The 22,098-nt window shown below is 47.8% G+C and overlaps 1 protein-coding gene across 1 annotated transcript in view; it reads right to left on the reverse strand.

The window, feature by feature from the left end:
* Positions 1 to 285: 285 nt before the first annotated feature.
* Positions 286 to 22,098, reverse strand: part of TMEM132B (transmembrane protein 132B) — a 347,169-nt gene continuing 325,356 nt past the window's right edge. The window contains 4 exon segments of the mRNA XM_048514770.1: positions 286 to 1,981; positions 2,734 to 2,925; positions 4,231 to 4,504; positions 10,198 to 10,403. Of these exon segments, the coding sequence (XP_048370727.1) occupies positions 839 to 1,981; positions 2,734 to 2,925; positions 4,231 to 4,504; positions 10,198 to 10,403 (1,815 nt within the window). The 3' untranslated portion in view covers positions 286 to 838.

Below are 22,098 nucleotides of genomic sequence, written 5' to 3' on the forward strand. Positions count from 1 at the left end.
ATGCCTCTTCTAAGATGACCCCTACTGTCTACATTGTGTTAAAAAATCGTTAATTAAGAATTATCTGCTGCCCAATTCATCAGCGGCATCTTCTTTAATGGGTTTATTGACTAAACGGCGCAGCCTGAATGGGAAATATACCATAGTACACTTTGGTACAACCAGGGAGGATATATCGTAAGAAAATATAGAAGTGCTCCATAAATCAAGAACGCTTGAAAAAACAATACAATTAAACAAATTAATTCACAGGGATGTATAGTTGTTGTCGTTTTTTTTTTTTAATCCTGTGTATCAGCCTGCATTTACGTATAGGCAGATTACATGAAGCAGATTCATTCTGATCCTTGGAAAAGGGCCCAGATTCAGGCTGTAAGCAAGGAACGTCTACTGTGCTTTTACAAAGAATGTCCTCTAGAAAAAACTACCGATTCCCTCCCGACCCCGTCGCTGTTCGTTTTCTGAATTGTTTGTTGTACGATGACACACCAACCCATCTTCTGAGTCTAGGCGCATTTCTGGATCGGTGTTCGCTAGTACAGGTGGTTTAAGAAAAACCGCTGGTTGTGCGCGACACCTCCAGAATGTGTAGGTAGCTGTTTTGGCACGTGTCGTCTCCTGGTAATCTGGTGGAACAGGGGCTAATGCAGCCAGCCTTTTCTTGCACCTGATCAAAACAATATGAAGTTAGTATCACGGGACCTCCAAAAACTTGGAGAGACTTTTCCTATTGCTGGCTCCGTCTGACTGCTCCATCATCCATAAAACAGAAGGCATAAAGGTGAATACAAATATAAGAAAGTATACATATATTTATATATTTATATACCGTTTTATTTTACATATTGTCCTGCAGCCTTTCCATATAGTCTCTAAGCTCCTTAGAATCGCCGTAGTTCATATCTTGGCAAACCCATTTGATGTTTTCATCACTGTCAAAGAGGATGGAGTTGGTGTACGGACCTCCATCCTCCGGAAGGATGGTGGTATAGGATGTGAATTTTACTCGTTTCCGTTTGGGCCCGGGTGGGTTGATGGGCTCGTTTCTGATATCTTTCTCGCAACCGTATTCGGCAGACCGGAGGATTTGATTGTGGAGGTTCTTCTGAGAGCTCCCGTTGAGGAGGAAATTGCTCTCTTCGAACTGCATCCCTCGGTCAATCATGGTGGTGCATTCCTCCGAAGGCAGCGAGATGTCCACTGGGTTCTCCAGGAGTTCGACCTCGTTTCCGAGCCACACCCAGTCGTGGGAATGCGGGATGTTGCCTTGCTCGCTGACCGCAAACCTTTTGTGCCTGTATTTCCAAGCAAACGCCACACAGTTGATTAAGAAGACCAAAATGGCCAAGCAGAAGACACAGAGGAGGGCGTACATGCCGATCTCAAGGTCTGTTAAGCCTCTGGAAGCCAAAGTGAGGTCGCTGGGCTCACTCTGCCCAGGAACGTCTATTTGCGTGGGAAAACTGGTTAAGGAAGTTGGGCTGTTCTGAAGCGGTTCTTCCCCATGAGCACGGTCAACGGGAAGCTTGGAAGTTGTGCTTTGGTTGGTAGCCTCTTCATGACCAATGGAAGCTCCATGTTTGGGCCAATCTTGCCCTGTCCTCTCTTGCTCCATTGACTTTTCCACTGAATTACTCCCGTAATTTTTAACATCTGCGTCCTCAACACCATCGGTGTCACTTTTACGGTCCAGGTCCTTCTGGCCAAACTTCACCTTGATGTTTCCTTTGCCGACTGCCAAGCTGCTCTTCCGCTTGGACTTCTGGCAGGGTTCGCTGATCACCATTTCTATCTTGATGAGCGGCCCCTGCCCATCCCCTTCCGCCACGACCGTTGACCTGTCCTCCTCCTCGTTTTGATGGACCGAGACCACCATTTCATCCAGTGACGTGACAGCGAAAGAAAAATCTTTTGTATCGTAGATGTCCATCGGCGTCACCGATCCGTCACTGAACAAAATCCAAGCACTGATCACAGCTTCCTACAGTGGAGGGAAAATAGATACAGAGAGCAGAAGTCACTTAGATGGAATGACTTGAAACGACACAATTATTGACAGAGACAGCCGGAACAAAGATGGTGCACATGTCATAATTCTGTGCAAATGCCAGAAATATGAAGACCGTGGAGATAACCTCACAGATCAAATACCTAAATCTTCTGTTCTATTTTTAAAAAGAAAGCTTCAAGATCTTAGATAAAGGAAGCAGTACATGTCACCTTTCTTAGCTGTCCATCAAATTATTATTCTCCCAACAAATTCTCAAGTTTCTATCTCACCCACCAAGAGGAGCCTCCTGCCGAAATAAATGCCTACAGAAGAAGTTCATAAACATCAAAGAAAACTGTGGTTCCAAGTCTGGAGGGGAACCTAGATGGTTTGTTACACTGTGTGTAACAGACTTCCCTCTGATACACCTCTGAAGATGCCAGCCATAGATGCAGGAGAAACGTTAGGAACAAGATCCACCAGACCACGGCCACACAGCCCGGAAAACCCACCAGAACCAGTTGAATCCGGCATGAAAGCCTTTGACAATATTCTGCTCTATGGTTTTTAACTTAGAGAGAAATAAGATTTTGGGGGTATACTGGAAAGTCTTGTTGATCATTAAGGTGCTACGAGACTCAAATCCAACCATTCTACTGCAGACCAACACGACTACCCTCTGAGACCACATTTTTAAAAATGACAGTAGACTTGCACTTTTCCTCTTAGCCCATATCCCTTACCTGTTTGGGTGAATGAAGAACATCGGATGCAGACATTGTACAAATGATGACCCTCTTATTCCCTTTACTCATCTGAAACGAGAATGACAAGCCTGCTACGAGCTGCACCCCGAGGTCCGTGATGGTCACTCGATCTTCCTGCACGATCACTGTCTTCTCGGCCAAAATGGAATCAGATCCAGGTGACAGAACCTTCCAGAAAAGCAAAGATGGAGACAATTCGTATCAAGAGACCAGAACTGAAACCAATACAGAGAAGTGATCGGGGAAGTTTGAATTCCTGCTCTGCCGTGAAGCATGCTGGGCGATTCTGGGCCAGTCACTTTCCCAGTCTAACCTACTCTACAAAGTTTTTCTGAGAGGAAGATGGATAAATATACTCTACCTCCTTAAAGAGCGGGAGGGAGGGAGGGAGGAGGAAAAGAAGAACAGTTCTTCTTAAAGCAGTGGTGCGACCGCACTTGGAGTACTGTGTTCAGTTCTGGTCGCCACATCTCAAAAAGGATATTGAGGAGATAGAAAAAGTGCAGAGAAGGGCAACAAGGATGATTGAGGGACTGGAGCACCTTCCCTATGAGGAGAGGCTGCAGCGTTTGGGACTCTTTAGTTTGGAGAGGAGACATCTGAGGGGGGATATGATTGAAGTCTATAAAATTATGCATGGTGTAGAAAATGTTGACAGAGAGAAATTTTTCTCTCTTTCTCACAATACTAGAACCAGGGGGCATTCATTGAAAATGCTGGGGGGAAGAATTAGGACTAATAAAAGGAAACACTTCTTCACGCAACGTGTGATTGGTGTTTGGAATATGCTGCCACAGGAGGTGGTGACGGCCACTAACCTGGATAGCTTTAAAAGGGGCTTGGACAGATTTATGGAGGAGAAGTCGATTTATGGCTACCAATCTTGATCCTCCTTGATCTGAGATTGCAAATGCCTTAGCAGACCAGGTGATCGGGAGCAACAGCCGCAGAAGGCCATTGCGTTCACATCCTGCATGTGAGCTCCCAAAGGCACCTGGTGGGCCACTGCGAGTAGCAGAGAGCTGGACTAGATGGACTCTGGTCTGATCCAGCTGGCTTGTTCTTAGTTTGGATTTATACCCCACTTTTCTCATCCATAAGGAGTCTCAAAGTGGCTTTTATAAACTCTTTCACATCCCCTCCTCACAACAGACATCTTGTAAGGGAGGTGGGGCTGAGAGAGTTCAGAGAGAACTGTGATTAAGGGGTCTGCCATGCTGGCAGGGGCTGACGGGATTTGTAGTCCATGAACATCTGGAGAGCCGCAGGTTGCAGACCCCTGGATTAGCCCAGGGTCACCCAGCAGGCTGCATGTGTAGGAGTGGGGAAACAAACCTGATTCACCATATTAGAGTCCACTGTCTAAGTGGAGGAGTAGGGAATCAAACCCAGTTCTCCAGATTAGAGTCCACCCCGACCCCACTTATTTGTTTATTTGGATTTATTCCCCACCCTTCATCGCAGCCTCGGTACCTGAACGGTGGTGATTCCTGGCTCGCGTCCCAACAAGACTCGGCCACCTTGTAACCTGGCCACTTTGGGCTCTTCCACTTTCATGAAGTCGGCCACAAGATCCGTGATGTCGAACTGCCACTCCGAGTCCAGCATGTAAATCAGCTGACCTCCCAGATCGGACGATTCTGCGACAAACTGCGTGAGGACTCGCACCGTGGCGTGCTGATACTGCAGGGCGCAGCCTCGGCCTTTTTTCTCATCATCTTCTTCCTCATCGCTGTCACGGGTAGGCCTGAAAAACATGACACAGGTGCGGTTTTGTCATTCTATCCTGCAGCAGGAGTGCTGCCAACCTCCAGACGGTGGCTGGAGATCTTCTGGGATTCTGACTGACTTCCAGGCAACACAGATCTGTTCACCTGAAGAAAATGGCCACCTTGGAAGGTGGGCATTATACCCCACTGAAGTCACTCCCTGGCCCAAACCCCGCCCTCTTCAGACTTTGCCCCCCAAAACCTCCACTATTTCCCAACCTGGAGCTGGCAACCTTTTGTCACACCTGTATCCATTTTGAGTTATGGTTAAAACATATTCTTTAAATGTCTATTTTGTTGCTTTGAAGTATGATCTACATCTGCATACAGAACCATCTGTATGGTTCATAGAAGTTCACTGAAAGAAGAAGAGGACTTTGGATTTACAATTTCCATTCCCTCCTCCCCCCCCCCCACAACAAACACCCTGTGAGGTGGGTGAGGCTGAGAGAGCTCCGAAGAACTGTGACTAGCCCAAGGTCACCCAGCTGGCCTGTGTTGGGGTGCACAAGCTATTTTGCACGCTCTGATTTGGAGAACCAGGTTTGATTCCCCGCTCTCCCACTTGAGCTGTGGAGGCTTATCCGGTGAACCAGATTAGCTTGTGCACTCCAACACATGCCAGCTGGATGACCTTGGGCTAGTCACAGTTATTCGGAGCTCTCTCAGCCCCACCTACCTCATAGGGGGAAAGGGAAAGGAGATTGTGAGCCCCTTTGAGTCTCCTTACAAAAGAGAAAGTGGAGATATAACCTTTGGGGAGGGCGGTATATAAATATAAATAATAAATAAATAAATATAAATAAATATAAATCCAAACTCTTCTTCTTCATTTGCTTTTTCTACCGTGTAGCTTGGACTTGGAAGCGTCCTGAAGCTCCTGCTCCACCTTCAGTCCCTTTCCCATTCCTCCTGTCCAACATGCTACGAGTCCCCCTCTCGACAGCTATGGAATATTCATCAACATTCCATGACACCACTACAGACCTGCCTGACAGCTGCAGGAAGCAGAAGAACGTCGGGCAAGCCTTGAAGAGTCGAAGAGGCAAAGAGGGCCCATTTTTTAATGGCATCTAGGCAGGCCTCGCAAGAAATGAACAAAAACCACCTCCTCCTGCCTTACCGTCCACCTGCAGAGGTAATGCACGAACTCCAACAAGGGGATAATTATTTTCCAGCCGCATAATGAATCAAAATAAATGTTCTTGTTAAGACCATCAGTCTCTGCCTGCCTGGGCTCCCCCCCACCCTTTCTCTTATTTGACTTTAATTTAAATTTATTCCTTTCATTTGCTGCAGTTGTAGGCTGCTCGGCTGTTCATTTCACGAGTAGGTTTTTCTATTAGCCGAGTGCCGCTCAAGGGTTCCGCACAGTACATTTGTCACGAACGTACACCTATCCGGAGAGCAGATTTCCATCTGGAAGAGTGGGCCGCTCGTATTGATAGTGGCACACACCCTAGATGAAATTATGATTCTCCACCCGGCTGCAAATAAGAAGAAAAAGCCCCCCCCCCCCCCCCGCCCCATCTATTTATGGATTGGTATGATACGCCATATTTCTTCTGATGGGTTTTTATTATCTCCCTAGATATTAAAGATCTGGAACGCGACTTCCCTGTTATATTTTTTATTTGTTTCCTATTCAAAGGAAGCATCAAGCAAACTGAAAGGAGAACGTGTAGAATAATCTCAGTGAGGATCCAATAAGAGAGCCTTGGGCAAGGTTTACCACTGAGAATGGAAGGAGCTCCAAAAATGTTAGGTCCCTGATGCTCCCAGAGGTCCACTAGCAGAGGCCAACACTGAGCGCACCACCTCTCACTGAAGGACAAAGAAGAGGAGGAGGAAGAAGAAGAAGAAGAAGAGTTTGGATTTATATCCCCCCTTTCTCTCCTGCAGGAGACTCAAAGGGGCTGACAATCTCCTTGCCCTTCCCCCCTCACAACAAACACCCTGTGAGGTGGGTGGGGCTGAGAGAGCTCCGAGAAGCTGTGACTAGCCCAAGGTTACCCAGCTGGCGAGTGTGGGAGTGTACAGGCTAATCTGAATTCCCCAGAGAAGCCTCCACAGCTCAGGCGGCAGAGCTGGGAATCAAACCCGGTTCCTCCAGATTAGATACACGAGCTCTTAACCTCCTACGCCACTGCTGCTAAAGAAGAGGAGGAGGAGGAGGAGGAGGAGGAGGAGGAGGAGGAGGAGGAGGAGGAGGAGGAGGAGTTTGGATTTATACCCCACTTTTCTCTCCTGCAAGGAGACTCAAGTTGGCTTACAAGCTCCTTTCCCTTCCTCTCCCCACAACAGACACCTGGTGAGGTAGGTGGGGCTGAGAGAGTTACAAAGAACTGTGACTAGCCCAAGGTCACCCAGCAGGAATGTAGGAGTGCAGAAACACATCTGGTTCACCGGATAAGCCTCTGCCCCTCAGGTGGAGGAGTGGGAAATCAAACCCAGGTCTCCAGATTAGCATCTACCTGCTCTTAACCACTACACCACATTGGCCTTAAGTATGCCTTAAGCCAGCGGAAAGTACCACAGGTTGAAGAGTCAAAATCACAGTCCCAGTTGCACTGGGGAATAAGGAATTAAATGAAGGAATGACAGGGGGAAATCCCAACACCCCTGCCTCTAAGAAATCTGCCAGTCAAGACATTCATAAAATCAGATAGCTAATAAACAAACGTTGGCCAGACCTACCAGAACCATGAAGAGCTGTGAAAGCTCAGCTGGCAGGTCACCCCACAAGCTGCAGGCTTCCCACCGAGAGGCTTTCTCTTTTCATCCCTTTCCCCCAAAACACAGATTGCTAAAGATGTGCCCAGTGGCTCTGCTGTAATTTGAGTAGCTGTTGGCAGAGATGGCTTTCCAGGTTGCAAACAGTGCGACAACCCCATGCCATTCTCTTCATTTGAGTTGGCCCAATAAAAATAAACTCGACACTTGGGCGGAGGTGACATTTTGAGGACTCGGCAGAATGAAATGGAAGTTCAAATGTTTGGGGCAGTTCATGTGAGTCCCACCCACCGCATTTGCTAGTCCAGCTTTGTTCCTGTAATGGCTGCACCAGTGGGGATGGCTCCAAAAACATTTGGGCAAACACACCTCTAACAATCCAACAACCAGGATGGCAACCAGATGGGTGGGCTTGTCCTTCTCATTTTCACAAATGCCAGAGAAGACTATTAAAAAACTCTCATGCCGTTAGGCACCTCTGCTTAAATCCTTCCTTTGGAAAGCTGAAGAAGAAGAAGAAGAAGAAGAAGAAGAAGAAGAAGAAGAAGAAGAAGAAGAAGAAGAAGAAGAAGAAGAAGAAGAAGAAGAAGAAGAAGAAGAAGAAGAAGAAGAAGAAGAAGAAGAAGAAGAAGAAGAAGAAGAAGAAGAAGAAGAAGAAGAAGAAGAAGAAGGAGCAGGAGGAGCAGGAGGAGCAGGAGGAGGAGCAGGAGGAGGAGCAGGAGGAGGAGCAGGAGGAGGAGCAGGAGGAGGAGCAGGAGGAGGAGAAGGAGAAGGGAGGGGTAGTTTGGGTTTATATCCTACCTTTCTCTCCTGTAAGGAGACTCAAGGTGGCTCACAAGCTCCTTTCTTTTCCTCTCCCCATAACAGAAACCTGGTGAGGTAGGTGGGGTTGAGCGAGTTCCAAAGAACTGTGACTAGCCCAAGGTCACCCAGCAGGAATGTAGGAGTGCAGAAACACATCTGGTTCACCAGGTGAACCTCTGCCACTCAGGTGGAGGAGTGGGGAATCAAACCCAGTTCTCCAGATTAAAATCCACCTGCTCTTAACCATTACACTACACTGGCTCTTCAGCCCAAGTTTAAAAGAGAGGCCGATTTGGAGCTTATTTGGAGTCGCTCAGATACGCTGACACAGAAGGAGTTCTTCCATGAAGCAGAGATACGTCTTGTTATCAGAAAGATCACAGAGGCTGTTTAGGCCTCATTGTGTGGAACTAGCAGCGAGGTCTTCATGACATGCGGAAACATCTGCAGTAATGTAGATATGACCTTAAGAAGCAGTGATAGCAGCAAGGTTTCTAACCAAAACGTTCTGTAATAGACTAAAACAAACAAATCAGGAGACAGGTTGTGTAACCTGCCCTGACCATCTGACGTCTCGGATACCAACACTGGGAGATTTGGGCCCCTTCCGCACATGCAGAACAATGCACTTTCAATCCACTTCCACAATTGTTTGCAAGTGGATTTTGCTAGTCCACACAGCTGCAAAGTGCATTGAGAATGGATTGAAAGTGCATCATTCTGCATGTGCGGAAGGGACCCCAGAGGGGTTTGATGACTCTCCTCATTCAGAAGTACGAAATGCCAGTCTTAAGCTAGCAAGATTCTGTATTTACCCATCATAAGTTTCTTCTGTTGAATAGGATGCTTTTTAATCTGCATAGAAGATCAGGAAAGTTCTTTCTTTGCATAAACTTTCTTTTAACATTAACTCTTTGTCCTGCAGTTTTCTCCTTATCAAATTACACTGCTCCATGGTGTTGAACTTAGAGACAAACAAGATTTTGTGGGGGACACCCAAAATGTCTTGTTGGTCTTTAGGATGCTACGAGACTCAAAACTGAGCTATTTCTGTATTTACCCATCATAAGCTTGAGGGACAGTGGTCCCAAAAGGATAAATCCATCCCAGGGAGTGGGGCTGGGTTCTCCAAGAAGCTTGAATTGCAGGGCCCTGTCAGCTGGATAGAGGACCAAGTGGGGGTCAATTGGAGGGGAGGGGTCCTGAAGAGGAAGGTAGGGATAGTGGGAGGGCTTTGTCTAAACATGGGAGTGGGCTAGACTTTTGGGTGGATGGACAGTGGGGATTGGTACCGAGGGAGGAAGGAAGTACCCAGCCTTGGGTTAAAAGGAGTCAGAGTTAAGCTGATAAGAAACTACAGTAGCATTGTGAGGCTGTGTGGAGGCAGAGACTGCAGGGGCGGAGGCAGAGACTGCAGGGGCGAAGGTAGAGACTGCAGAGGCAGAGACTGCAGGGGAGCAATAAAGTGGAGAAACTTCATCCATCTCCAAACTGAGAGGCCTGGAAGATTTCTCCAGTAGTATGACAGAAGGTCTGAACTGCGAGGTAGATTATATATCCACACCACACATTTATCACTCTCTTTCTAACTTATTTGATTATATCCCGAATACCCTCACTTCTATTCATGTGGACAGGCTTTTAACTTCTTTGCTCCCTGACTCCTTTACACAGGATGGCGCGAAGCTTGATAGCTGGCAGCATAATCGAGGAGTGCCCGTCAAAAACAAAAGCACCGTGTTCAAGACAACAGGACCATCCAGAGTGGCTCTCCACCCTTGAAACAAAACCGGCACACAGCTACTCACGCCCCACCTCCTCGCCGAAGCTCGCCCAATATTTTGGCAGGTATTCAGCACGGTTATTAAAATCTGCTACCAGATTGTCTTTCTAAATGAAAGAAATTTGCATGCTCAGTGTTTGTCATTAGCATTGCCAACTTCCATATTTATGACCGTGTGCCTCCGACGACCAGATGCGGAGGATTAACGACCCAGGATGGCTATCGCCACCACACAGCGCATGTGACCCTCCCTCAGGCATCTGGCTGGTCATTGTAATCAGGAAGGATATTGCGCAAGATGGATCATTGGTTTGACACAGGACAGCAAGTCTTAAGGCGTGGTGCCCGTACCTTTTGTTGGTAGTGATGGGTATCCGCCAACCCTTGATCTGGCTCAGTTCTGTATCTGAGATCTCTATTTGCAGAGGAAGCCGGGGAGCCCAGACAGTGACTTCCAGCTGAGTGGTAAGATGCTGGTACGTGAAGTTCACCACGGTGTCTACTTTGCTTTTCATCTCCTTCCCATTGACGAAGATGGCATCGCACTTGTCGGAAACCTTGAAGAAAACAGAAACGAGAAAAGCCCGAGGCTGAATATAACATGAACAACGTCAACTCTGCGTGGTTTTCAAACTGGGTGGCGAAAGAGAACGAAGCCCCCAGAAGCTTTCCTGAGGGGCCACCTGGGCCCTTGTCCAAGCCAGGTGTTGCCCATTTTCCTAGCTTGTGTACAATAACAATTAAGAGCTCATCTGATTTCTGAGATCCTTAATCCACCATCCTTGCTGGCATCCCAGTTGTCAGGAGAGCAGAGAAAGGATAAGGGTCTAGGATAGTTTGGTGGGAGTTCAGACTTCATAGACCTTGGACATTTGCCCAGTCTTGCTCATTAGTCTATCACAGGTTATTTCAAACTGTGTCCCAAGGAACAGTGGAGATCCCCAGAAGCTTAGCAGAAGTTCCTCACATAGAAGATCAACAGTGGAAGAGGAGCTTTCTTTTAAGGCCTCTTGTCCACCACAGGTGACCTTCTCCTGCACTATGGGGAGAGCCGTGGCTCAGCGGTAGAGCATCTGCTTGGCATGTAGAAGATCACAGGTTCAATTCCTGGCATCTCCAGCTAAAGCACCAAGCAGTAGTTGATGTGAAAGACCTCCATAAGCAGAGGCAGAGCAACCAAGGGACAGGGGGGCGTTGCACCAGGCGCGCACCTGGCGAGGTGGAAAATCCCCCTGCGACACCCCCCCACACACACATTTACCTTCGTGAAACAGTGCAGGCTGGAGAAGTTGCCTGTTCCCTTCAGGCCAAAAATGGCCTGCTGGGAACTTCACCTCCCAGGAGATCTTGCGTTGCGAGCCCCAAGGTCTCATGGGAAGTGTAGTTCCCACCGGGCCGTTTTCAGCCTGAAGGGAACAGGCCAATTCTCCAGCCTGCACTGTTTCACTAAAATATGTGTGTGGGGGGCTGCCTGGGGAGGGGAGGGCACGCCGCAGGGGACACAGAATGTGCACCGGGCACAGTATGGCCCAGCTTCTGTCATAGGAGACCCCGGAAGAGGGCCCCTGCCAGTCTCAGTCGACAAAACCGACTTTGCCGGTCCAGTGATCTGCTCCCACGTAAGGCAGCTGCGTGCGTTCACGCGGCCTCCGGAAAACACTGAGCAAGTCTGCGGCAACTGTAGCTCTTGTGAGCTAATGAGGAGCCGGAAGCAGCCAGAACAGTGCCCCCTGTGAACCGTGAGTGCCCTAGCACATGGCCCAGAATCCTCTGCAATCTGTTGGGGGGTCTTACAGCAGCTGTATCCTAACGTTAAAAGGCTTCCCTAAAGACAGGAAGTTTAAAAACCACTGATCCAGCACATCAGCGCCACGACAAGGCTCAGAATGCTAATCACGGCCCATTGTACTCGGGTTTTTTTTCCTTTTTTTAATTAGAGGCAAACAGTAGTAGATGCGTCCAAGAGAAACGATTCTGCATTTCTCCACAGAGATAACTGAAAAGAACAACAATCCCTTAACGGTGCAAGAAGCGGCTGCCAGCCTTTGTAAACGCAGAAATGATGGTTCATAAGAATCAGGCTTGATGAGAACCAAGATTATGTGTACAGCTTACTTAGAGGAAGAGACATATGCTAGCAGGGGGAAGGAAAACTTTCTGAGAATCATAAAATGCAATGATTTGCTTCTTTTTATACAAGGGCCGTAAAAACCTGGTGCCAGACAATGATCCCTTAATGAGTCATAATGTATTCTCCAAACTTGGAATGTAAAAAGTAATTGCGTCGAATCTCCAAACCATAACTCCATTCCAAAACACCAAGAGAAAAAAAAAAGTCTTCAGACGCGGGCACGTGTGCTCTTGAACTGCACTCACTGAGAAATGCATTTATTGCACACACAAAAAAATGTGACCAAATATCACGAACGTCCTGCCCGTTCAATTCAAAAGTTCAACATTCTTTTATGGTTTCTCCAGGACAAAGTCACTGCCATTCTCCTGCCTCGCCATGTGAACAAAATTCGAGACTAACGCTGTCAGGAAAAGCGATGCCTCTTTTTGCATCATTTGTGTAAATAATCTAAACCAGGGGTGTCAAACTCACGGCCCTCCAGATGTTCATGAACTACAATTCCCATCAGTCCCTCCCAACATGTGCATTGGCTATACTGGCAAGGGCTGATGGGAATTGTAGTTCATGAACATCTGGAGGGCCGCGAGTTTGACGCCTGTGATCTAAACAAAGAAAGGGTTGGGGGGGAAAGCTACACAAATCAAGAAACTCCTGATAGCAACAGATGAAAGCAAACAAAGGTATGTCTGGACACAGTGTGTAACAGACTTCCCTCTGTGATACACCTCTGAAGATGTCAGCCATAGATGCAGGCGAAACGTTAGGAACAAGATCCACCAGACTGTGGCCACACAGCCCGGAAAACCCACCAGAACCAGCTAAGTCCGGCCGTGAAAGCCTTTGACAATACCAAGGTGTCTTTCTTATTTATTCTTAATTATTCCCATATATATATATATATATAGTTTATATATTATATATATATAGTTTTCTTTGTTGCTAAAATTGTTTGTCAATTTGCAGTTCTTGACTGTACCTACTAGCAAACAAATCAGATACTGACAAGCTAGGCAAATTCCCTACCCTAGTCCTCCATTGCATCAGCATTCCAAACTAGCAACACACACACACACACACACACATCAAAACATTCTGCTCACCCAGGAACATAAGAAACATAAGAATTCTGCTCACCCAGGAACATAAGAATCTCTCTTTCATTAGGGATCTTTGACTTTCTCCTCCTCAATGTTTTGACCCCAAATCCTCTCTTTTTGTTTTGATTGTGCAAACTGAATCTGTGACACTTTAATGACATCTTCCATTTCCACAGACCAAATTTTTCTTTCTCAGCATTCTACAAGTGTTAAAGCATCAAGATCCGTTCATTATATGCAGGAACACCATACAAAGTGGGTATGAAAATCATGCAAACTGCCCCGTGAAATAACTGCATCTCCAAAATCAGCAGCAAAAAGCAGATACAGATAAAAACATAAATAGACATCAAAATTAAGAAGAAAAGAAGAAGAGTTTGGATTTATACCCCACCTTTGACTCCTATAAGGAGTCAAAGTGGCCTACAAACTCCTTTCCCTTCCTCTCCCCACAACAGACACTTTGTGAGGTAGGTGGGGCTGAGAGAGTTCTGAGAGAACTGTGACTAGCCCAAGGTTACCTAGCAGGAGTGTAAAAGTGTGGAAACACATCTGGTTCACCAGATAAGCCTCTGTCACTCAGGTGGAGGAGTGGGGAAATCAAACCCGGTTCTCCAGATTAGAATCCACTTGCTCTTAACCACTACACCATGCTGGCTCTTAACACTACACAACATAAACAGACATCTAAATCAAGGGAGCGTTCATTCATTCACACTTCATAGCGAATGCATGTGTGTATGCCACCGTCAAGTTGCGGCTGACTTATAGCTACACTGGCGAGGGGTTTTCAAGGCAAGTGGGAAGCAGAGGTGGTTTGTCACTGCTGTCCTCTGCAGAGCCTTCCTCAGAGGCCACCTTTCCAAGCCTGTCTGTCAAAATCTGACAAAATCGAGCTATACCCTGCAGCCTTCCCTCCCCCCTGCTAAATACAAGACAGTAAATTAGTTAAGTCCTTCTCCTCATTTTCAACGAGCTGGAGCAACTCGGACACAGACGGTTTCATGGTCGCGACTGCAAACGCCGGTGCTATCGGTGAAGCGATTCTCCTGCTGTAAAGCGGCTGAGTACCTCTCGGCCAGGGCCGCGATTAATGTTAGAGAATGAAAATCACGCACTAACGAGTGCCAGAAGGATCATCCAGAGCCCTTCTAAATGGGAGTGTGCCGAGAACAATGCCCGCAGGCCAGGTGGCTGAATCTGGCTGTCGAGAAACATCGTACAATTACAAATTGGAAAAGTGCTGTAACAATGGCTCATTTATCCCATTCTCTGTCTACGGCAGCACTGTTATTATTATTTTTTAAAATCCCATCAAGATGGCCGTTCTTGCCGCAACTGTGTTAATAAAAAGGTTACATGCGCAGAATGTTTTCAGAGGCGAAGCATGTCCTCATGACCCTGCGTAGGGGTCCCTCGTTCCCTTGATTGCAGCCTTTCTGGTTGTACTTATTGTAGCCGTTGCCATGAAGGAATGTGTCAGAGGTAAACCATTTCATTATCCAGTCCTTAGAATCACAGAATCGTAGAGTTGGGAGAGACCCCCAGGGCCATCAAGTCCAACCCCCTGCCATGAAGGAACACACAATCAAAGCACCCCTGACAGGTGACCATCCAGCCTCTCTTCAAAAACCTCCAAAGAAGGAGACTCCACCACACTCCGAGGTAGTGCATTCCACTGTTGAACAGCCCCCACTATCAGGAAGTTTTTCCTGATGTTTAGGTGGAATCTCTTTTCTTTCACCTTGAAAGAAAAGAGATTGCCTTGATTGCAGGCATGCAGTTTTCTAGTCTCAGCGATCTATCCATGACATGTCTTCCCCACCCATCTTTCACACGTGCTCAGAATGGCATATGTGTCTCTATCCCTCTTCACCTCATTCTCACAACAAGCCTGTGAGTCAGGTTAAGCCGAAAGAGAATGCATGGTCCAGGGTTTTATGGCTACCAATCTTGATCCTCTTTGATCTGAGATTGCAAATGCCTTAGCAGACCAGGTGCTCGGGAGCAGCAGCCGCAGAAGGCCCTTGCTTTCACATCCTGCACGTGAGCTCCCAAAGGCACCTGGTGGGCCACTGCGAGTAGCAGAGAGCTGGACTAGATGGACTCCGGTCTGATCCAGCTGGCTTGTTCTTATGTTCTTAAGGCCATTGCTTTCACCTCCTGCAGGTGAGCTCCCAAAGGCACCTGGTGGGCCACTGCGAGTAGCAGAGAGCTGGACTAGATGGACTCTGGTCTGATCCAGCTGGCTTGTTGTTATGTTCTTAAGGCCATTGCTTTCACCTCCTGCAGGTGAGCTCCCCAAGGCACCTGGTGGGCCACTGCGAGTAGCAGAGAGCTGGACTAGATGGACTCTGGTCTGATCCAGCTGGCTTGTTGTTATGTTCTTAAGGCCATTGCTTTCACCTCCTGCAGGTGAGCTCCCAAAGGCACCTGGTGGGCCACTGCGAGTAGCAGAGAGCTGGACTAGATGGACTCTGGTCTGATCCAGCTGGCTTGTTCTTATGTTCTTAAGGCCATTGCTTTCACCTCCTGCAGGTGAGCTCCCAAAGGCACCTGGTGGGCCACTGCAAGTAGCAGAGAGCTGGACTAGATGGACTCTGGTCTGATCCAGCTGGCTTGTTCTTATGTTCTTAAGGCCATTGCTTTCACCTCCTGCGGGTGAGCTCCCAACGGCACCTGGTGGGCCACTGCGAGTAGCAGAGAGCTGGACTAGATGGACTCTGGTCTGATCCAGCTGGCTTGTTCTTATGTTCTTAAGGCCATTGCTTTCACCTCCTGCAGGTGAGCTCCCAAAGGCACCTGGTGGGCCACTGCGAGTAGCAGAGAGCTGGACTAGATGGGCTCTGGTCTAGTTCAGCAGGCTCGTCCTTATGTTCTTAAGGCCGTTGCTTTCACCTCCTGCGGGTGAGCTCCCAAAAGGCACCTGGTGGGCCACTGCGAGTAGCAGAGTGCTGGACTAGATGGACTCTGGTCTGATCCAGCTGGCTTGTTCTTATGTTCTTAAGGCCATTGCTTTCCCATCCTGCAGGTGAGCTCCCAAAGGCACCTGGTGGGCCACTGCAAGTAGCAGAGAGCTGGACTAGATGGACTCTGGTCTGATCCAGCTGGCTTGTTCTTATGTTCTTAAGGCCATTGCTTTCACATCCTGCAGGTGAGCTCCCAAAGGCACCTGGTGGGCCACTGCGAGTAGCAGAGAGCTGGACTAGATGGACTCTGGTCTGATCCAGCTGGCTTGTTCTTATGTTCTTAAGGCCATTGCTTTCCCCTCCTGCAGGTGAGCTCCCAAAGGCACCTGGTGGGCCACTGCGAGTAGCAGAGAGCTGGACTAGATGGACTCTGGTCTGATCCAGCTGGCTTGTTCTTATGTTCTTAAGGCCATTGCTTTCACCTCCTGCAGGTGAGCTCCCAAAGGCACCTGGTGGGCCACTGCAAGTAGCAGAGAGCTGGACTAGATGGACTCCGGTCTGATCCAGCTGGCTTGTTCTTATGTTCTTAAGGCCATTGCTTTCACCTCCTGCAGGTGAGCTCCCAAAGGCACCTGGTGGGCCACTGCAAGTAGCAGAGAGCTGGACTAGATGGACTCTGGTCTGATCCAGCTGGCTTGTTCTTATGTTCTTAAGGCCATTGCTTTCACCTCCTGCAGGTGAGCTCCCAAAGGCACCTGGTGGGCCACTGCAAGTAGCAGAGAGCTGGACTAGATGGACTCTGGTCTGATCCAGCTGGCTTGTTCTTATGTTCTTAAGGCCATTGCTTTCACATCCTGCAGGTGAGCTCCCAAAGGCACCTGGTGGGCCACTGCAAGTAGCAGAGAGCTGGACTAGATGGACGCTGGTCTGATCCAGCTGGCTTGTTCTTATGTTCTTATGTTCTTATGTTTTTACTGACCATGGTGAGCAGGGATTTGAACCCCCACATAAACTTCACAATAGATTCGCTGATTATGGATTTACCAAAAAAAACCCCACAGCAGAATACCTTGAATGTGGCCCTCAAACAGATGGAACAATCCAAATTAATGGCCAGGACTTGAAGAAGACCACTCAATTTAAATATCTCAGATCCCCGGTCACTGCAGACGGGGATATCCTACCAGATGCTCGATCTGGAGTTAATGCAGCATGGATGAAGTGGTTGCAAACCACAGGAGTCCTGAGTGACAAAAGGATACCTGAACATCTGAAGGCAAAAGTGTACACCACAGTTATCCGCCCTGTGGCCCCATTTGGAACAGAATGTTGGCCAACAACTCGGAAACATGAGCAGACTCCTCATGTGATGGAAATGAAGATGCTCCGGTGGATGCTTGGCCTGATTCTTTCCGATTGTGATACAAACGAAGACATGGGACAAAGATTTGGAATTACACCAATTACAAAGAAAATTAGGGAAGCACGGCTACAGTTGTACGACTGGAGGAGACTTCTGTTGCAAAAATGGCCCTAAACCAGGGGTCTGCAACCTGCAGCTCTCCAGATGTTCATGGACTACAATTCCCATCAGCCCCTGCCAGCATGGCCAATTGGGATTTGTAGTCCATGAACATTTGGAGAGCCACAGGTTGCAGACTCCTGCCCTAAACTTTGACCCTGGAGGACCAAAGACCAAAGAAACAGTGGAGGGACAGCATTGCTGAAGGCATGTGTGCTGGGCGCCTGGAAATGTCCAACATTGAGCTATTTGGCAAAGAAAATGTCAGTGCTAACCCCCTCAAGGGGAATATAGCCGAAGAAGAAGAAGAAGAGTTTGGATTTATATCCCCCTTTCTCTCCTGTAGGAGACTCAAAGGGGCTTACAATCTCCTTGCCCTTCCCCCCTCACAACAAACACCCTGTGAGGTAGGTGGGGCTGAGAGAGCTCCGAGAAGCTGTGACTAGCCCAAGGTCACCCAGCTGGCATGTGTGGGAGTGCACAGGCTAATCTGAATCCCCCAGATAAGCCTCCACAGCTCAGGCAGCAGAGCTGGGAATCAAACCCAGTTCCTCCAGATTAGATACATGAGCTCTTAACCTCCTACGCCACTGCTGCTCCTTGGAAGAAGAAGATATCTCTATACTTCACAGGATACAGTGGTGATGTCTGGTAGGGCTGTTTGCAGGTTTGGCGAGAGTATGTGTTTCAACAATCCCAGATTGTCGAAGGGATCGGAACTGTACCAATTTCAGTCATACCCATCAGGCTAATTTGTGAGGTTGTTCAGGAAAATAGGAATGTGCTTATTTGTCAGTTTGCGGGAAAGCAGTTGCTGACTGTGACGTGGCTTGCTTGGTGGGACTGCCAACATTTTGCTCTGGGGCAGCAGAGGGGAGGGTTCGTGGTGCTGCAAATTTCACTGTGAACGGGTTTGACTGTCCAGTTGGCCATGTTGGAAGGCAGTGGTCAGATGTGAGCTGATCACTTGGTCTGTTGGGTTTATGCTTGTGCAGTCACAACTGCTGGTTGACCCATTTTGCCCAAGTTTTTCCTAAAACTGAGTGTGCACAATGATGCCGCCGATCCAAACTCATTGATGACCATTAGAATCCCTAATGATGACTTAGACAAACACTGAAGAACAGGATTTTACTGGAACACTGTCTCCCATTAAGGGTGACTTCGACTCTCTCCTCGCCAGTGTTTTGATCCCAAATCCCCTTTTCCTATTACTGTGCAAACTGAATCGTGACACTTTAATGACATTCATGATTGATTTTTATGATCTGGGAGCGATCTGAACAACTGCTTGCTCAGCAGGATAGTTACACAGCAAGAACCAGCAGACCTCCATGAGAAAGTACAGGAGTGATGAGCTTGTTGTGCTCCACTGTACAATTAGCAAGGAATATGGCGACGAATGCCCATAAACAGACTGGTGAGCTACTGAACCAATCATGAACAAGTCAGCTGTCTGTTCATAACTTCTGACAGAGTCAGGAGTAGTCAACACGGTAAGGACCACCAGTTGCTGACTGGACATTTTTGCTCACTGGCATCAGCAGCCAGGAAGAAGAAGAAGAAGAAGAAGAAGAAGAAGAAGAAGAAGAAGAAGAAGAAGAAGAAGAAGAAGAAGAAGAAGAAGAAGAAGAAGAAGAAGAAGAAGAAGAAGAAGAAGAAGAAGAAGAAGAAGAAGAAGAAGAAGAAGAAGAAGAAGAATTGAATTAATATTCCTCCCCTTTCTCTCCTGTAAGGAGACTCAAAGAGGCTTACAAACTCCTTACCCTTCCCCCCTCACAACAAACACCCTGTGAGGTAGGTGGGGCTGAGAGAGCTCCGAAGAACTGTGACTAGCCCAAGGTCACCCAGCTGGCATGTGTTGGAGTGCACAGGCTAATCTGAACTCCCCAGATAAGCCTCCATAGCTCCAGCAGCAAAGCGGGGAATCAAACCCGGTTCCTTCACATCAGAGTACACCTGCTCTTAACCACTTCGCCACTGCTGCTCCCTACTGGGTCACTTCTAATGAGGTGATCAGATACTGGCTACGTATCCACTATTTGCAGGATCACTCCAGTTTGTTACACCTCATGCTTTCCGACTATGCAAATTCTGGGTGGCTGAAACTAGTTGACTTGACTAATGAGGTGATTACCTTGAAATAAACTTGCGAGCTGCAGGATGTCCAAGCCTGATATTTGGAAGGATCTCAACACTGCTGCTTTGCTGTAGAAACCATTCCATCACTCCAGAAGTCGACTAGCACTGGACAGAAGGGAGACGGCTCAGGGGCAACGTATCTGGCCCAGAATATCTTTGGTAAGATGAGCATCTTTCTTGGCATCTGCTGAGCTGCTGCTAGTCAAACACCGTCAGCTCAATGGGGCATAGGCATCAGTAAGACAGTCTCATCAACATTAGATCCTCTTTCCTTCTGCTGCACAAGCCAACCTTCTCTCAGGTTTAGCCACGCAGCCACAGACCCTCCCCACGTTTCACTAGGAGACAGTTCAGAAGAGATCGGGCAGAGATTTTTTTTTTCGGAATTACTTGTGGGCATTGGAGGCAGCCACCGCCTACCAAAGCAGAAAAGGTTAATTGCAGCTCCCTTTCATCTGACCTGCACAAGGCAAGAGATAACGCACTCGCTTCAACGCCCGCCTGACAGCAACGGTGCATCATTGCAACCTTCTAAAGGCTACCTTGGAAGGAGGACGCTGGAGCGGCATGTGAAAAAGTCCTCGTTTTTGCAGAACCACCTGGCTTGCCTCCTGTGCTTTCTTTCTGCCAACTTGAGGTCCTCCGGTGTGAAATGGATATCTCCCATATTAGGCACTCTTGGGTTCCTTGAAAGTTACCAGTTGGGTGGGTGGAAGAAGACACGCTCCGCCACAGGCAACTATCTTGGAAATTATTATTATTTTATTATTTATTAAATTTGATAAACCACCCACCCCCGAAGGGCTCTGGGCGGTGTACAGCAAAACCACAACTAAAACAATGTGCACAAGAAATAAGTGATAAATAGTTAAAATACATAACTCAGAATAAGCAGCATTCTAAAACCCAGTAAAACAATATTAATAATACTAATAATGGCTCCCAGTCCCAAGGCCGGGAGGGGACAGACAATGGACAAAGAGAAGTGCAAACTAAAGAAAGGGAGAGGATCCAAGCCAGCAGCATATAGCTGATGAAGGAGACAGAGGGGAAGATGTGTGGGAGAAACAGCAAAGTCTCTAATCACATGTTAGCTGTTCCTACTGATCTCCACCTTCTCTTCCAAAAGTGCGTGACTGGGTGCACCTCTATAGCAAAATCCACCCATTCAGATTCTGTAACCTTGTGATTTCCCTCCTTCAAAGGTGGATCAATCGCTTAAAGGAACCCTTGACATCTCTGGGCGTCACCATAAGAATCTGAATGAAATGTTCTTTGAAGAGGAATGGTAAAGGAATGCTCCTCCATTTTACTGGACTAACCGTCATTTGGTGTGGTAGAAGGGGTATAGAAGAAGTCCACTGGATAAGCCTCTGCCACCAGAAGAAGTCCACCAGATAAGCCTCTGCCACCAGAAGAAGTCCACCAAATAAGCCTCTGCCACCAGAAGAAGTCCACCAGATAAGCCTCTGCCACCAGAAGAAGTCCACCAGATAAGCTTCTGCCACCAGAGGAAGTCCACCAGATAAGCTTCTGCCACCAGAAGAAGTCCACCAGATAAGCCTCTGCCACCAGAAGAAGCCCACCAGATAAGCTGGTCCACCAGGTAAGTTTCAGCCACTCAGGTGGAGGAGTGGGGAATCAAACCCAGTTCTCCAGATTAGAATCCACCTGCTCTTAACCACTACACCACACTGCCCACGGGATTCACTGGTACCCCTTTCAAAAGACACTATGAAGAAGGCAGCAGCACGGATGCCGATACACTCATCAGTTATAAGCTGGTAAGTGGAAGACCCACCTAAAATATCAGTTCCCCGCCACCCAGCCATGCTGTGTTATTCTTGAATCCCCAGACAAAGCTTTGATGCTGATCTTTATCCATCCTGAGCTTCTTTAATTACCGCTGTCTCATCTCAATTGGAACAGAACTCCCTGGATACTGCCTTTATGATGTAGCATATCAACTGCTCTTCCTGTTAATGGCCTTGATTAATGTGATTAATGATTTCCCGAGACAGAAGGGGCAGCGGGCTTGACGCAGATTATCGAATTCATAGCGCTCAGCAACAGCAAACTGGGAGTTTGCATTGTGGATCCTGTATCAGATCCTTCCAAATGAAGAAGGAGAAAGAAGCGTTTGGGTTTATACCTCGCCTTTCTCTCTTGTAAGGTCCTTTCCCTTCCGCCCCCCCCCCCAACGACAAACACCCTGTGAGGTGGGTAGAGCTGAGAGAGCTCTGAAGATCTGTGACTAGCCCAACATCACCCAGCTGGCACGTGTTGGGAGTGCACAAGCTAATCTAGTTCACCAGATAAGCCCCCACAGCTCAAGTGGCAGAGCGGGGAATCAAACCTGGTTCTCCAGATTAGAGTGCATTTGCTCTTAACCACTACACCACATTGGCTGCTTATTTGGAAAGTGATCTCAAACAGCAAAAGGGAAAG

The sequence above is a fragment of the Sphaerodactylus townsendi genome, linkage group LG13, assembly GCF_021028975.2.
Source record: "Sphaerodactylus townsendi isolate TG3544 linkage group LG13, MPM_Stown_v2.3, whole genome shotgun sequence".
NCBI classification, from domain to species: Eukaryota; Metazoa; Chordata; class Lepidosauria; order Squamata; family Sphaerodactylidae; genus Sphaerodactylus; species Sphaerodactylus townsendi.